Raw genomic sequence first — 18,182 nt, 5'->3', positions numbered from 1 at the left:
AAAAGCAAAGAAGTTTCCAGGATAAACTGAATGCTTCAAAGGTCAGCGGAGCAAGGGCGCGGGTTTGGGGACTATGGCTTAAGGGGACTTCTAAGTCAATTGGCAAAATAATTCTATTATGAAAACATTCTGCATCCCACTTTGAAATGTGGCATCTGGGGTCTTAAATGCTAACAAGCTGCCATCTAAGATGCATCAATTGGTCTCAACCCACCTGGATCAAAGGAGAATGAAGAACACCAAGGTCACACGATAACTAAGAGCCCAAGAGACAGAAAGGGCCACATGAACTAGAGACTTTCATCATCCTGAGACCAGAAGAACTAGATGGTGCCCGGCTACAACCGATGACTGCCCTGGCAGGGAGCACAAGAGAGAACCCCTGAGGGAGCAGGAGATCAGTGGGATGCAGACCCCGAATTCTCACAAAAAGACCTTACTTAATGGTCTGACTGAGACTAGAGGAATCCCGGCAGTCATGGTCCCCAAACCTTCTGTTGGCACAGGACAAGAACCATTCCCAAAGACAACTCAGGAGCCATGAAAGGGACTGGACAGTGGGTAGGAGAGAGATGCTGATGAAGAGCGAGCTAATGATATCAGGTGGACACTTGAGACTGTGTTGGCATCTCCTGTCTCGAGGGGGAATGGGAGGATAGAGAGAGTTGGAAGCTGGCAAAATTGTCACGAAAGGAGAGACTGGAAGGGCTGACTCATTAGGGGGAGAACAAGTGGGAGAACGGAGCAAGGTGTATATAAACTTACATGTGACAGTCTGACTTGATTTGTAAACGTTCACTTGAAGCTCAATAAAAGTTTATAAAAAAAAACAAAGCGGGGGGGGGGATGATCATTCTAGAAGAGAAAGTGTCCAAATCCAAAATTTGGAGCAGAAATCTTTTCACATTCATCATCTTGAAAGTGAGGATGAAGTTTACTGAAAAGATCTGGCCTTATTTTAAGAAGTACATGTGTTCTTCATTCATATTGCAGGCATTTGGCTGCTAACAGAAAGGTCTGCAGCTGGAAGCCACCAGCTGCTCCATGGGAGAAAGATGTGGCAGCTTGCTTCTGTAAAGACTGAACTCACAGCGACCTTATAGGACAGAGTAGAACTGCCTCATAGGGTTTCCAAGGAGTGGCTGGTGGATTTGAACTACCAACCTTTTGGTAAGCATCTGTAGCTTGCCGTAGCTCTTAACCACTGTGCCACCAGGGCAGATGACAGTCTTGGGAACCCCCTAGGGTCAGCTCTACTCTGTCCTATTGGGTTGCTATGAGTCAGAATCAACTTGATGGCAATAGGGTTTAGGCCCTCTAGGAGTCCCCGGGGGGGTGCAAATGGTTAAGTGCTAGACTACTAACCAAAAGGTTGGAGGTTCAAACTCACTCAAAGGTGCCTAAGGACAAGGGCCTGGCTAGCTGCTTCTGAAAGGTCACAGCCCTGAAAACTCTAAGGAGCACAGTTCTATTCTGCACACATGGAGTTGCCGTAAGTCAGGATCTACTCGACAGCAACTGGCTTAGTTTTTGATTTAGGCTCTCCAAGATTTCCCTTCCTTATTACCCTTTTACCTGTGCAAATCTTCACCCCACTGTACTGAGAATTTACAAGAGTCTTTTCAGGCTTGCAGAATAGATAGGTTCCCTTTGCCAGCTAGTTCTTTTGCCCTGCTAATACCACGGCAATAAATGAATAAATGGAGTCAAATGAAAATTTGTAGATCTTGATTTCCATGGTTTTAAAAGAGGGTAAGAAGGCCAGAGCTGCTTAAATCTTTCACCCATGAGAACCCGCTGTGCTAAAAGATTTGAATTCACTGCTGGCTACTTTGGTTGCTTGGCCCTTGAGACCCTACAGAACCTCTGTCTGAACTCTCACTGTGAGTAACCACACAAGGATGATTGATAAATACACAAGGATTTAAAGGAGCAGACCAGGGTGAGCAGGTCTGACACTTGATCTTTTGAGTGACACCCATGGTGACAGCTCACAGTGTGCCCTCTAAAAGCTCTCTGTGGCCCTTGCTCCTGCAACCCCCACCTTATTGGCAGGCACCAAAAGCTTCAAATTACAGCAGCTAATTGGATGAAAATGGAAATGCATCCTTCTAACGGAGTGAGAGGTTAATGCCCTGATCTTTTTCCTTCACTTGCTGAGACAAAACAAAAAACACAGATGAAGGTTGTGGTGCAGAAAAGCAAATTAGCTCTGCTTCAGACCCACAGAGTGGATGCTCCGGCTAAAATTTAAGATGTCTTAGAGACTATAGAACTCGTATAGACACGTATCAAAAGGACAGAAAGCAATCCAAGGCAGCAGTTGCCAAATTATCCAACAGGCAACCTGAAAAATCCTTTGCTCAGTAAAAGTTAGCAGTAAAATTTACCATGGCACGTGGACAAGTTACTTTGTACCTAAAGGTAATTTCATTTATAGCTTAATTTTATCACTTTTTTATAACTGTGACACCCTATATGGGCTCAAGGAATAAATAGAGCCGAATAAGAAGAAGCGTCAAAATAAAGATTAAATGTGAAATTGTCTAATGCAATTAGGACTCGTGATATAGCCAAGAGGGCATAGTTTTCATGAGCGTTCTGTTGCTCCCAAGGATTCCTTATGGGCTAATATAGTTTGTATTAAAAACAATTTTGCATTTGATTCAGGAGAGAAGACTCCTCTGACATCAACCTATTTTCTCTAAAGTGATGCAATTAAAAATGTATATGGAGTAATTTCATCTTGTTATTAAATTACCCTGAAGAAAGCAATGTTACCATCCGGTGATTGAGACATTAAAAACCAAACGAGCTTGAAAGTGAGATAAATTGAATTTACACCATTTAAAAGATAGGTCTGAGATCAAGGCCCTGGGTGATTTTCTTCTGACAATTAATCACCACGTGTGGTGTGTTTTAATGAGTGGGATTATTTTATATTCCATATTCGGAGGATAAAATTTGGGAGTGGCTTCAAAAGACAGCATCGTGATGGTGGGCGGAGAGTGGGGGATGAAAATAGGAGCATAAGAGTAATGAGGCCATTACGAAATTTGGTATTTATTACATTTTTAAATAATAGCCTACTGAGTAGCACAGGGGAAAGGAAAAAGAAGTTTCTGTGAGAGATACTCCAATTGCCTAATTATGCACTAAATTTCCTTTTTGGAGTACTTACCTGACTGCTTTGGATAAACTTCTACATCAATGGATGCTCAACATCTCTGCTGGGTATTGCTTCACACTGTCAGCAAACTAACCATCTCTATTAAGCACCGACTAGAAGCAGTGCCTTGGATTACATACTCCACGAATGGCCAATGTGAAATAGACATGATGGCAAATGACGTGACAACCCAAATTTCCATTAATATCCTTTGAAATAATTCTATTTTTTAAAAGTATATTACAAAATGATCGTGGACTCCAATCTGAATCTGAACTCTGCCACTTACTTGCTGTGCAAATTTGGATACGGTACTTGACCCTCAGCATTTGTTTTCCCTTCTGCAAAAATCAGAATAATAATATTTTTGCTTTTCAAAGTTGTTTTGAGGATCGAATCACATTGTAAAAATGTTTGGAGCATAGTGGGTATATACTAAACTACAGAGAATGCAAAGAAACCCCTAGGACAAGATAATCTAGTAGATAAAATACAACTGGGGGATATCCTAAAGTATTATATAAACATACATAATATAAACATAGGGAAAACCCACATGGACATTATAGTTATTCAAAGCAAGAAAAGGGTCATCGTGGGGTAGGTTCATCAGAGAAAATTGCCTAGAGAATTTAAACCCTGAAGGGAGTGTGATCTGAAATTGTAGTAGACTATTAGCGTTTCCAAAGATCCCTGGATGGAGCAAGTAGCTGGCAATCGGCTGCTAACGTAAAAGTTGGTGATTGATTCGAACCCATGCACCAGTGCTGCCCAAGAAAGCCCTTGTGATCTGCTTCTGTAAAGAGCACAGTCATGAAAACCCTATGGTGCAGTTCTACTCTGTAACACATGGGGTCACCATGAGTCAGAATCAACTCAACCGCAACGGGTTTCGTTTGACTATTAGCATTTCCAAGGCATATATACCTTGAAAAGGACTTCAGAGAGTCTTACACAACCCGCTAACATTTAGCAATACAACCCGTTCTTTGATAAACATTTATTAAGAGCCTCTGAGTTCCAGGTGTTTCTTCTCCAGGGTCTGTTACCAGCTGGACAGCAACAAGAAACTCCCATTCAAGGCTTTTCCACCCCCTGAGGAAAACAAACAGCCCCACCTTGATCTCTGCAATCAGCACTCTGTCCTGACAATTTGCTTCCTTTTTGGAAAGTGCTAAAGAAAAAAAGCATACATTGTTGGTTGCATTTTCTCTGATACTTTATTTTTCTCCCTTTTTAATATATCATTGGCTCTGCAAATATTGCTGTGTTCCTATATGTCTATATGGCCTCTACCACAATAAAACTTGGCAAATTAATTAATCAGTTTTGGCTTTTAATGCATAATGCAATGAATTCATGTCTAGCACATGAAAGCATAGCCTCTGCCTGTTGCTAAGTTTAAATGGGAAGAAAAATTAATTCAAAAGTATTTATAAATATTCAAACACATTTTCATATGCTCATGAGCAGGTTTTTAATTAAGTCAGACATGCCACCAGGGCGCCACTTAATATGATACCTCAGTGAGGTTCATTTTTTTAAGTGTTTTGAGTCATAAGTGTATTAATGGTAATGTGCGGTGGACAAGATAGATGAGGGAGGTTATAGAGCGAGATAAGAAGAAAACTAAGGCTAAAATGTAGGGTATAGCAATATGTAAGGGGTAGACAGAGGAAAACTAGAAAAATGGTTAGCAAAATGGTGTATAAACATAAAACAGAATCATATCATTTTAAAGCTCTTTGGGAGCTTAGGTGTTATCTAGTTTGCACTTCACTTTACATATGAGGAAATTGGAGTTAATCTGAGGTAAAATGATTTGCTCAATGTCAGAAAGGTATTGAGCAGCAAAAACAAAACTAGACACAAACCAGGTCTCCCAGCTCCCAGGCCTGAGATGGCTCTGTCTTGGGCTGTTCCATCAGTTGGTTGAATTATGAAAGGACATCCCACATGGCAAAAAAAATCCCCACTGGGGGTCCCACTGGAGTGCAGTGATATTATTTTTCTCTTACTGCTCATCCTCAGGAGGGACCAGTCCCTGGAAAAGGACATCATGCTTGGTAAAGTAGAGGGTCAGTGAAAAAGAGAAAGACCCTCAATGAGATGGACTGACCCAGTGGCTGCAACAATAAGCTCAAACATAGCAACGATTGTGGGGATGGCAAAGGACCAGGCAGTGTTTCATCCTGTTGTGCACAGGGTTGCTACAAATCAGAACCAACTCTACAGCACCCATCCACAACGGTGTTCATCCAACGGCCATGTGACCTACCAGCCCCTAAAAGGCCTGAGAGGCAAATCCACCTTACAGAGGCACAGAGGTGCTCTAGCTGCCACTATGAGATTTTAGAATTAGAAAGGGGAAAAAAAATTAGATTTAGATCCACACCACTAGGACACTTTCTCTGTGACACAAATATGTGCCTACGAAAAAGCAAAAACCAAACCCACTGGCATCGAGTCAATTCTGACTCATAGTCACCCTACAGGACAGAATAGAACTGCCCCATAAGGTTTCCTAGGAGCGGCTGGTGGATTCGAACTACCGACGTTTTGGTTAGCAGTTGTAGCTCTTAACCATTACGCCACCAGGGTTTCCATACCTACAAAAAAAAAAAAAAATTTTTTTTTTTTTTAAGCACGGCTTTATTTTTCCCTGTGGTGCTACATCTCTGTGCACTGCACGGGCACCTTCTGACAAACCAAATAAATGAACTTGTTAAGCCAGTGGAAATAAAGAAAGAGGAAGTGTGGAGAGGGTATTTAAGAACTTATAAAATCAAGCACTGCATTTTAATTTATTTCCTTTTATTAAAAAAAAAATGAGGTTGGACAACATGACGAACATAATGAATGTCACTGAATCGGACATGTAAAAGATGTTGAAGTGGCAAACGTTGTGTTGCGTGTATATTTACCACAATAAAAAAAGAAACGAGCTCACATAAATGTACTTCCACTCATAATGAGAACAGAGATGAAAAGTTGACTTCATCCAGCGAATATCTAACAGATGGAACCAAAAACATCTAGGGGAGAGGAAATACAGGCAAATATGGTTGTCATGGTTTCTTTGAGATACAGTAAACAAAGGGACCCAAATGGACAATGAAATCCCCCATTGGGAAAAGCCACATGCAGTTCCTTTCTTTCTTAGATAATTACCAAGCTCAATTTGAAAGTCTGGAGTCAGTGGGAAATGAGAGAGCAGCCATACTGTCACTCACCCCTGGCTATTCTCAAATTAGATCTACCAGGGGGAACATCCTATTCTCCTATATAACAGACATTAGACAATAAATGACTACCTCGGATTAATCAATTATCCCAGTGGGCAGTGCCCTGAGGAAATATATGACCCAAGTAAACATGAAGGAACCTGTGAACAGCCTGTGGCCAAGTCCTCTGTTTAATTTGGGAAGCAGCAAACACATAGGAGGAAAACAACATTTTAAGATTTGTGAATTCTGGTGGATACGTTCAGGTTACCAGCCTCTAGTGTCACTTCCCAGTCATGCCCAAATTAATCTATACTCAACTTCACGTTATTCCAGGTAACATGTGAAGAGCACAATAGATAGATATCTGCATTGTCAAATGTTTACCTCATAGTTTTAAGGAGGTGAGGGGCAGGTTGTGTTGGAAAAGGAGGGAGTGGGGTTCAGAGGCGTCCCTTCACAGCAGCTTCTGTGAGAGGAAAGCTGAAAGCCCCGTGAAGACTCTGCCTCTATGATGTCAAGCAGGCAAATGTTGGAAACATCCAAATTGCCTGGCTGGGTTCGCGTGTTTTGTCTGGAGGTTCTGATCAAGTTGACACAGACTAAAAGGCTTTTCTAAGGTCATCCCAGATGCTGCCAGAGCTGAGATCAGATGGTTTAAACCCCTGAGGTCCACAGCAGTCCCCCTCCCCAGTACTGCCCAAGCAGATTCTTTCTATTCCACACAAGATTAAGGGTTGTTTTCTGTGACCTTCATGAATGAACCTCCAGTTTGCTAAAGGATTGGGAAATGTTAGCAGAGGTCCTGTGAAGACGTGGGGAATGTGGCTGTGTCTATGAAACACTGGTTCTGGGGCGATGGGTGGGTAAGCTCCTTGGCACCTGAGCCAACTGCAGACAGAGGGAGGAAGGGTGGCTTTACCTTGGCTCAGTTGCATGTCCTCAGGAGCCAAGAACTCACTGAGCAATTTGTAGGTTGCTGAAATTTATCTCTCTCATGAGTCTGTCCCCAAAGCCCAAAGCTTGCAACATCTTATTTCCTGTTTGGGGATTTCCTGAAACTGAAACGAAGTCTTTGGCCTCTGTAAAGAAACCCATAGAAAGCCTTTTTCTCCGGAACTACGACCGCGTGCATCAGTCTCACCATATAATTCTGCCACATCAACTGGATGCAATTTTAAAATTTCCCCAGAAAGTCCATTTTTCCCACTCATTTCTTCATTGTCCATACTCCTCTGTTCCTTGTCATTATGTCATTTTCACCTGATTTTTTGAAAATCTAAAAGCCTCTTATTAAAATAAAACAAAAAAGTTTACCTGGGGCATTATTTTACTTTCAATAGGGCGGAATATGAATTTTGGAGAGTCATATTGTTATGGATTGAACTGTGTCCACCCAAAAAATATATATATTGAAGTTCTAACCCCTGGTACCTGTGAACCACGACCTTGTTTGGAGAGAGAGTCTTTGAAGGTGTTATCAGTTAACATGAGGTCATGCTGGTGTAGAGTCCAAATCCAGCTAAGTGGTGTCCTACAAAGGAGGAGAGGAGACACAGAGCCAGACAAAGGAAAGACAGCCACATAAAGATGAATCTACAAGCCAGGAAATGTCTGGGGCTAACAGAAGCTGGAAGAGCCAAGAAAGGACCTTCCCCTAGAGCCTTTGGAGGGAGCATGACCCTGCCAATATGTTGACTTGGACTAACAACCTGACTGGGAGACAATACATTTCTGTTCTTCTAAGTCACCCAGTTTGTAGTATTTTGTTGTGGCAGCCCTAGGAAATTAATACATGTTATCTTCTATAATTTCAAAAATAAGAGGAAATTTTGGACAACAAATTAGAGAATCACAGAGTTGATTAACGGTATCTTTGTTTCTTGCATACCGGACTTGTTGTTAGGTGCCATCCAGTCAGTTCCGACTCATAGTGACCCTATGTACCACAGAAGGAAACTCTGCCCAGTCCTGCACCATGCTCATAATTGTTATGCTTACGCCCACTGTAGCAGCCACTGTGTCAATCTATCTCATTGTGAGTCTTCTTCTTTTTCGCTGACCCTCTACTTTACCAAGCATGATGCCCTTCTCTAGGGACTGATCCTTCCTGATAACATGTCCAAACTATGTAAGACATAGTCTCACCATCCTTGCATCTAAGGAGCATTCTGGTTTACTTCTTCCAAGACGGATTTGTTCGTCCTTTTGGCAGTCCGTGGTATATTCAATATTCTTCACCAACATCATAGTACAAAGGCATCAATTCTTCTTTGGTTTTCCTTATTCATTGTTATGATGTGACTGAAAATACCATGGCTTCGGTCAGGTGCACTGAGTCTTCCAGCTGATATCTTTGCTTTTCAACACTTTAAAGAGGTCTTTTGCAGCAGATTTGCCCAATGCAATGTACCTTTTGATTTCCTGACTGCTGCTTCCATGGGTGTTGACTGCGTATCCACGTAAAATGAAATCCTTGACAACTTCATCAAGGAGCAGCTGGTGGGTTTGAACTGCCAACCTTTTGGCTAGCAGCCAACCTCTTAACCACTATGCCACCAGAGCTCCATTGGACTTGTAGGGGAATTGAAATGGGCAAAATGAGTATAGCATAGTGTTATATATGGAAATCCTGGCTCCTACACCCCTATATGGGTAACCCAGTGGCACAGTGGGTTAAACGCTTGGCTGGTAATGGAAAGTTCAGCAGTTCGAACCCACCAACTGCTCCATGGGAGAAAGACGTAGCAGCCTGCTTATGGGGCAGTTCTACTCTGTCCTATAGTGTTGCTATGAGGTTTTTTTGGTTATGCCTGTAAATAATGATCCTGCTTTGAAACTGCGTGTTCTTTGCTTGTTAATTATATCATAACCTGAGTAGGGTGGGTTCTAATCATTTCTGAGCTATAAAAAAAGCAGAATGGACACAGAGACACACACAGGTGGGGGGGACAGTGCGGACACCACAGGAGGTTTATCTACAAGCCAAGGAACACTAAGGAACCAAGGAATGCCCGGGGGGCTAACACACAAGAGAAATGACATCATAGGCTATTTTTCTTTGAATTTCAAAGCTGGTTTTCCATAACTGTAATCTTGGTTTACCATACTGTCACTTCCAAGATCCCAATATCATTTTTTCTGAGATATTGTTGTTCACAGAAATGCATGCTCATTACTTCACAGTCCTTTGTGAGCTTTGCCCTGCCAGTGTTCATGATGGGGAAGTAGAAGTCTTAGTGTATACAGCATTACACAAGCACCCTGCAAACAAATCAGCTGAGAAACCGCCAAATCTAAGACTTCCCACTCAAGGGAGTTATCTTTTATAGCTAATACAGCTGCCATGGGCTTTCTCAATTGTTTATTTAATACGTTCAAACCAAATTATAATTCCAGTGTCACATGAGAGTTCACGTAGAAGAAACAGAGTGACCTATAAGCTATGACACCGGCTCCCTTCCATTCATAAAGAATTTCATATATATTTTAGAGGTTATCAGGATAGAACTAGATTTTTCCATATCAGTGGGAAAATGAAAGGATATATTTATTTTTTCAGCAGTGCTGCAACTAATCTCACTAACTTCCAGCTCTCCCCATGGGAGAGAGTGGGATATGGCACAAAGAAAGCACACATACAATCTTGGGTTTTAAATTTGGATCTGCCATTTATGAGGTTTTTTATGACACTGTATAAGTTATATATACAATTGATGTGTCCTGTTTCACCATTTTGAGTAATAAAATAAAGTCACATCTCTTTTAATATGAGCTTCCATCTTGCTCATATTAAACAAGGTTTTTATCTAATTCTTATAATAAATTCAAGAACTTTAGGGGACTATCACTCTAAAGAGTTGTTGAATTGTCTTACAGAGAGAAAACTGGGGTGGGGGGGCTAATTTGTACACTGGTAGGCCCCATTCTCTGCCATCATTACTACTCTTGCTACCACATATATTTCTCTCCTTATTTAACTCTTTAGTTTTGTTTTTCTTCTCCCTCCTCTTTTTTGTTTTTTTCCTTCCTTTCCTTCTTCTCCTCATTGTCTCAATTTTCAACATGCATCACACACACACACACTCTTTAGTTTTGTTTTTCTTCCCCCTCCTCCTTTTCATCTTTCCCCTTCCTTTCCTTCTTCTCCTCATTGTCTCAATTTTCAGCATTCATCATACACACACACACAGCTCACTACATAAACTAACCAACCTCTAGACCCTGGGGCAGAGAAGAGTCACCACTCCAGTCTCCTCCCATATAGTGAGTTTCCACTCAGGGGCCACTGGAATCTTCTTTGACACCTCAGTTAGGGTCTCTTCGGTCTATCACAGTTGTCCTAATAATATTTAACCTTAACAGAGAAGGGATCCATTAATCTAATCTTGAGGAAACAATCGGATAAATTTGTTGTTGTTGATGTTAGGTGCCATCAAATGGGTTCCGATTCACAGCGACCCCACGTACGACAGAAAGAAACACTGCCCGGTCCTTCGCCATCCTCTTGATTGTTGTTAAACTTGAGCCCATTGTTCCAGCCACTATGTCAATCCAGTTCATTGAGAGGCTTCCTCTTTTTCACTGACCCTCTACTTTACCAAGCATTATGTCCTTCTCTGGGGACTGGTCCCTCATAATAACATGTCCAAAGTATGTAGATTATGGCATATTCTACAAGAAAATGGTCTTGGCTCTTCAAAAATAGTGTCATAAAAGACCAGAAACAAAGGAAAACAAAACGATTCTAGATTAAAAGAGATTAAAGATACAAAAAAAAATAATGCTATTGAAAATGAAAAAAAAACAGCTATTATAATCTTTACTGGTGCAACATTATTGGGACCATGTATAAGTGGACTGTGTGCCAAATAATATTATTCTATTAGTGTTTAATTTCTTGGGTGTGGTAATAATGGTTTTGTGATTATTTAGAAGAATGTTCTTGCACAGAAGATGGAAGAAGGAAGTATCATGATATCCGCGACTTACTTTAACTCGGCTAAAAAAAGCAAAAGACAAAGCAAATGTGGCAAAATATTACTAAGTGGTGAATCTAGCTGAAGAACACACAGGTGTTAATTGCATTATTCTATTTGCTGTTGTTGTTCTGAACTTTGAAATTCAATATTTTTAGGGAAAACAGATTCTGTAGAGTGAGGAGGAAGGTTTTTTAAGTCTCACTTATCTTTCTCCCAAGAGGGTCAATGGCACATATCCTATTCAAATTTCCACTTCCTCCTATGACTGGAAGGAGCCCTGGTGGCGACAGCTCTGATTACATTTATCAGTTCCCAATGCTTAAATAATATTTTTTACCTCCCATTGAAACTTTCATTTTCACTTACGGAATGCTTCAATTTAAAAAAAATTTTTTAATATAAATCCATTAACCCAATATATATATGCCCGCCAAACCAAATCCCCCACCGTCGAGTTGGCTCCGACTCATAGCGACCCTACAGGGCAGGGTAGAACTGCCCCATACAGTTTCCAAGGAGAGCCTGGTGGATTCAAACTGCTGACCTTTTGGTTAGCACCCGTTGCATATAACCACTACGCCACCAGGGTTTTTATATATACATATATATATATATTTTTAAATTAAAAAAATTTTCTCTCCAGTATATAACACTAGCTCTTCCTTCTTTAGAATTATTTTTAAAAAATAAACAAACAAAGACGCCCTGACACATCATCATCTCTGTTTCATTCAAGGTCAAAAGTAACTTTTGTTAATATCGTCACCAATCTCATCAGGGAAGTCTTTAAGTATTGGGAAGCTGTCAAGCTCAAAGAGTTGGATATTCGTTTTCCAAAATTCTACTTTTCACCTGAGAGCTGAAATGTGATCCTTGGCAACAAATTCTATCAGCTGTTTCTCTTAAAGTGACAGTGTCACTTTGTTCATTTTCAAGAAAATGACTGATAAAAACCCAAATCTGAATATCAGGCCAATTTGCCAGACATTCTTTCAAGTAACTGGTGTTCCATGGAAAAAACAGCTAAATCAGCTCACAACTCAAAAAATCATACAAGTTCTATACATACTGAGTTCTTTCTATCATTTGTAATATACAAAGTGTGACTCTGAAGGAATGTTCACTTTGGCTTATGTCTTTTATTTCTGAGTATGCACAAAATATAGTATGCTACTATTACTACTACTACTAATGGCTTCAACTGATAAAGCCAGTAACTAGGATCTAGTCCTTAACAACAACAGATAAACCAGTCGGTGTTCAGGCTCTGAAATATCCTACTTTCTATGGGATCGAGAGGTCACAGTGCCTCCGCTTTCAGACTGAAGAAGTGAAGACTACTGACTGGCATTCCAAAACCAAAAAACCCTTTGCTGTCGAGTCGAGGGGTAGGACAGAGCAGAACTGCTCCAAAGGGTTTCCAAGAATCAGCTGGTGGATTCGAATTGACAACCTTTTAGTTAGTAGCCATAGCTCTCAACCACTGCGCCACCAGGGCTCCTGACTGGCATTAGTAGTCATTTTTTCCAACATTTCTGGAAAGGTTTCCATCCACCTTGTCATATCACTTTGCCAATGAGTCCTTGAGAATAATCAAAAAGGTAAAGCGTACGGAAGCACTAAACAGAACGTTGCATTGCAAAGTCCTTCTGTCATTCCTCACAGCAGTCCTGTGAGGTAGGTTGCTCACTTAGTCTCATTTGACAAGAGAGACAGTCAGGTAAGGAAGACGGTGTGGCATGATGGGATCAGCATACAGAGACCTGTCCTAAGGGGCCTTAGATGGGACTCAAAAAGCAGAGCTCTCATTTTACAGGTAATAATCAGGCTACAGGGGAGACTCACCTCCCATTCCATGACAGCAATCGTCAGAGACACAAGAACTTCATCTTACAACTGAAAACTCTATTACAAAGAAGAAATATTGCTGACTATTAAAAAAAAGTCTCAAATCTGTGAGTTCTCAAAGACTCCCAAAGCACCCCGATTTACTCTTTGAAACACACTGTATTTTTAATCCCACAAAATTCTGTCTTCCCCATCCCTCATCACATTTTTAGGCCACATTAAATGATGAGTGATTTCATTGCAGTGAAGTTGGTCAGAGTTCCATATTTCAGAGTAGTTCAGGGAGCATTCTATCTACAGACTCTTGATGAAGAACAAAGAGAGAACACTGAAATGTTGAGGTTTAAGATAAACAGGCAGCATATAAGCACCTGACTGCTTTAAGGCATTCACAGAGGAACATCTGGCCAGAGGGTGAAATAATCTCCAAGGCTCTCTTCTAAGGGCACACACACAAAAAAAACTCATTTAGTACACAATTTTAAATTTGGCCTTTAACAAACAATCCCTCTTTCCAACCCTTTCTCCTCTGATACCATCAGATAAAATCGTAGAGAGAAAAATTAATTCCCTGCACTCCAATACTACACGATAAGTAGGCTCCTTCCTCCACAGAAGAGCCTGCTACCCTCTAATAACACTCCAAAAAACAAACAAACAAACAAACCCACTGCCATCGAGTCAAATTCTGACTCACAGCAACCCTATAGGACAGAGTAGAACTGCCCTATAAGGTTTCCAAGGCTGTAAGTGTTTATGGAAGTAGATTACCACATTTTCTCCCAAGAAACTGCTGACCTTTTGGTTAGCAGGGGAATGCCTACCCACTGCGCCACCAGGACTACTTTGAATAACACACAAAACCAAAAACAAAACCCATTGCTGCGTCAAGTTGCATCCTACTCATCTCGACCCTACAGGACGGTACAGAACTGCTCCATAGGCTTCCCAAGACTGTAATCTCTACAGACTGCAACATCTTTCTCCCAAGGAGAAGTTGATAGGTTTGAACTGCCAACGTTTTGGTTAGCAGCCAGGCGCTTAACCACTGCACCACCAGGGCTCCCTGAATAACACACAGTGACTCTAAAATAGTTTGTTACTATCTTAGTTAAAACACTTACAAAATTAAACTACTTAAAATTTGATATACAAATTAAAAACTGTTACACAGGAAATGTAATAATATAGCTCAACTATACGAAGTACCATGATTGGAGGAAGATTCATTAATAACCTGCAATATGCAGATGACACAATCTTGCTTGCTGAAAGCAAAAAAGACTTGAAGCACTTACTGATGAAATCAAAGACTACAGCCTTCAGTATGGATTACACCTCAACATAAAGAAAACAAAAAATCCACACAACTGGACCTATAAGCAATATCATGATAAACGAAGAAAAGGTTGAAGTCATCGAGGATTTCATTTTACTTGCATTGGGCAACTCTGCTACAGAAGGCCTCTTTAAAGTGTTAAAAAGCAAAGACGTGACTTTGAGGACTAGGGTGCACCTGACCCAAGCCATGATATTTTCAATCACCTCATACGCATATGCATGGGAAAGCTAGACAATGGAGTAAGGAAGACCAGAGAAGAATTGACACCTTTGAATTATGATGTTGGCAAAGAATACTGAATATACGGTGGACTACCATGAACAAATCTGTCTTGGAGGAAGTACAGCCAGAATGCTCATTAGAAGCAAGGATGGCGAGACTTAGTCTTACATACTTTGGACATGTTATCGGGAGGGATCAGGCCCTGGAGAAAGACATCATGCTTGGTAAAGTAGAGGGTCAGCGAAAAAGAGCAAGACTCTCAACAAGATGGACTGATACAGTGGCTGCAATGATGGACTCAAGCATAGCAACAATTGTGAGGATGGTGCAGGACCTGACAGTGTTTCGTTCTGTTATATGTGGGGCTACTATGAGTTGGAACCAACTCAACATCACCTAGCAACAACACAGCAAAGGACATCAACACCAGGCCAATCACTTCTTTTTAGATACAAAAACTTAGGCCAGGGAGGTTAAGCAAATGCTCCAAGATCATATTTAACTAGTGGCAGAGCAGGGATTAGAAATAATCTCATTATAGAAACACCTTCTCCCACTGAACATGACTCTCCTGCTTCTAAAGGAAATGTCCTGTTCTCAGTTCTCATCCCTCCCATGCTGGGTGGCAGGGCCAGAGGGAGAACTACACAGGGAAAGGCGAGGATTGTTCACCGCCAGGCACACACAGGGCACCGGCTGTGATAACAGGACCTGGTGCCATGGGAGCTCTCCTAAGTTTTCCCCTATGCCACGCCAGACTCTTCCCACCAGCCTCTCCCCATCCTCTGGATGGCCTAGGTGCTTATGCCTTTCCATAATAAAGAATACCAAAGACACTCTGTTTCCAGGATGAAAAAGTTTTGGAAATAGATAGTGGTGATGGTTGTACAACACTGCTAGTGTGATTAATGCCACTGAATTGTACACTTAACAATGGCTCTGATGTCACTTTATGTTATATGTACTTTTCCACAATAAAAAATAAAAAAGAACACCGAAGCCATGCCACATCTGGGTGGCAACAGTGTTCGGTAACATCTAGAAGACTCCTCACTCTCACATGGGAAGAAAATGTGAGCCAATGTTTCTCCTTGTCTTCCATGGAGCTCACAGTAGATGCTCCAGACAGGAGAGCTAGGCCTTCTCTGGGACAGGATCAGAAACGACAGGGAATGCTCACAGTCCGAACGTCTGCGGCTGCCTCCCACTGTGGGCTGTACATCGTCCTAAGGAATACAAATCGGCTTCAACCCAACGGGAGTTCCTGGAGGCATTCGGTTCCACTCTCACACTGAACAAAATGTACAGGCTATCTTGCCCGAATAGTAAAATTCTTGTTTTTTTCTACTCAACAGTATAAGGGATCATCGGGACCATCTCACCCATCAAAACACACAAGGAAGAATCGTGTCTTTATAAGACATTCTGCTTTGGAGGTGGGGGGCGGGGGCACAGGGAAAGATAAAAATAACCAAAGGCTAGAGAGATGGGTGAGGGAAAGGAGAAGAAGTTAGAGACATGCATCTGTTCTTTTGACTTGAAGAACAGAGACTGGATAAACTACACAGCTTTGGTTACTCATGAAACATCCCTGGAAGCCAACAGATGGAATCTCTCATTGCCAAGTTCTAATGCATTTCATGTTCATACTCAGCATCAGGTCACAGGGCTTGCCAAGGACCAGTAAACGGTGACAGTGCCAATCACTAGTCCACAGCAGAGCCTCTGCCTCCCAGCAGCGAGGAAAGCACTCTATAGTAAGAGAATATCCACAAAAGCCAGCAGGTACGTGAATCTAGACACAAAAACTAAAGGTGACCAATGTCTGTAAGAAATATTTACTTTTTTAGTATAAAAAATATAAAGATGACCCCTAAGGATCATTCGTATCTATTACCTGATACGGCTCATTATGAGTACTACAGCAGCTAACTCTTATCCTAAAGGATAGTTAAAACGATAACTATTATATTCAATATTATATTCAAGTATTAAGGCAACCTAGAAAATGAACCTCTAGAAGGCTTTAGTCTATGTCATTCTGATACTTTCTGAAATTAGTCTTTGAATACAAGGGCCCAAAACTCTTGAGCTGAAAAGTTCTGGTTCCTATCCACCAGCCACCTTAGTGCCTGGGCTTCTTTCTTGGATTGCTGGAAGCTTGGTACCCACATCTCTCGCAAAGAGCTCCAACGTGGAGCCAGAGGTGAGAAAGCAAACACTGTAGGCTCCGGGCAACTCAGGTGGGTAACTTCTGCCTTCCACCTTTTGGGTGGTAAGCCCTGCGGTGAGAGAAGGAAAATAAGAATTAAGAACATATGATAAGGAAGCACAAGTCCTGGGTCCCCGCCTCACAATAACACAGCCTAGCACACTCATTTCCTAAAGCAAGTATCTTCACTGCATAGAATTTCAGTAGTTATAATGTTGAATACCTGAAGGTGAAAACCAAAAAACCAAGCCCACTGCCATCGAGTTGATTCTGACTCATAGAAAGTAAGCATATACCATTTATTGAGAATATTCTATGTAGTAGAAACTCTGGAAGGCACTTAGATTGTCTCATTTAACTCTTGTGGCAAGCATATTAAACAGGTACTACTATTCCATTTTAGGAGGTGGGAACTAAGGTTCAAAGAAGTTAAGTAAATTATGATGTCTATACCCGTTCTCTCTAGATTCAAAAGCTTTTCCTCCCTCTTGTTATTTGTTTATTGATTCACTTATTGATCACTTATTTATTTCCCTTTCCCCTATATCCCACTGCCAATACCCTCCTCCCCATAGGCAAACATCTTAATTTTTTTTTTTTTCCATTGAGGCATTTTACTTGACGTACGTATTACATTCCTAGAAAAAAAATGCTGGGATTTTCCCTCCTGCGTGTTTTCGTCTTGCTTCTTTGTGGTTCATGACGCCAGCTGAGGTCATCAGTACAATGAAACCAAACTGACCAGATGGGAGTAGATTATTCTGCCACTTTTCTTGATCTTTGAGTTGCACATCAAATCTGGGGCTGATCACACTTGTTTAACCTGCCTGTGAGGTTCACAACAATTTTCCTAGCTCTGTGATCATCAATGATTTCAAATTCCCCAATGCAGCCCTCCTTCTCCGTCACAGTCAGAAACCCAGCAATGACTTTGGAGCACAGCCTGATAAGAATCTTGCGTCTGCCTCTCCCCTCGGCATTATCAACGCTCTAAGAGCACCGGCCTAGACGTCATATGCACCATTATGGTGGCACGGAACGATGGCAGAAAGAGCTTAATTTCTTTAATACAGTTCTTTGTATTTAAAAGCCTTTTTGCAAAATGTATTCTGCTTTTCTGTGTATGTATTTTTGATTTATTTATATGTTATTATATATATATGTCTCATTCTATTTGTTACTT

General features: G+C 41.2%; 1 protein-coding gene across 9 annotated transcripts in view; it reads right to left on the bottom strand.

The window, feature by feature from the left end:
* The window catches only part of FUT10 (fucosyltransferase 10), a 317,556-nt gene that overhangs the window by 222,222 nt on the left and 77,152 nt on the right, over nt 1–18,182 (bottom strand). For 2 of the 9 annotated variants that reach the window (XM_049866546.1, XM_049866544.1), the window contains exon 4: nt 16,912–17,069. The exons of 6 other annotated variants lie outside the window; for them this stretch is intronic. In XM_049866546.1, the coding sequence (XP_049722503.1) occupies nt 16,912–17,069 (158 nt within the window). Of the gene's footprint in view, nt 1–875; nt 17,070–18,182 lie in introns of those variants that run through there. One more of the 9 variants, XM_049866545.1, reaches the window with a different exon arrangement.

The sequence above is a fragment of the Elephas maximus genome, chromosome 22, assembly GCF_024166365.1.
Source record: "Elephas maximus indicus isolate mEleMax1 chromosome 22, mEleMax1 primary haplotype, whole genome shotgun sequence".
Classification (NCBI taxonomy): domain Eukaryota; kingdom Metazoa; phylum Chordata; class Mammalia; order Proboscidea; family Elephantidae; genus Elephas; species Elephas maximus.
Note: the sequence above shows the minus strand (reverse complement) of the source record. Positions and strands in the feature narration are given on the sequence as shown.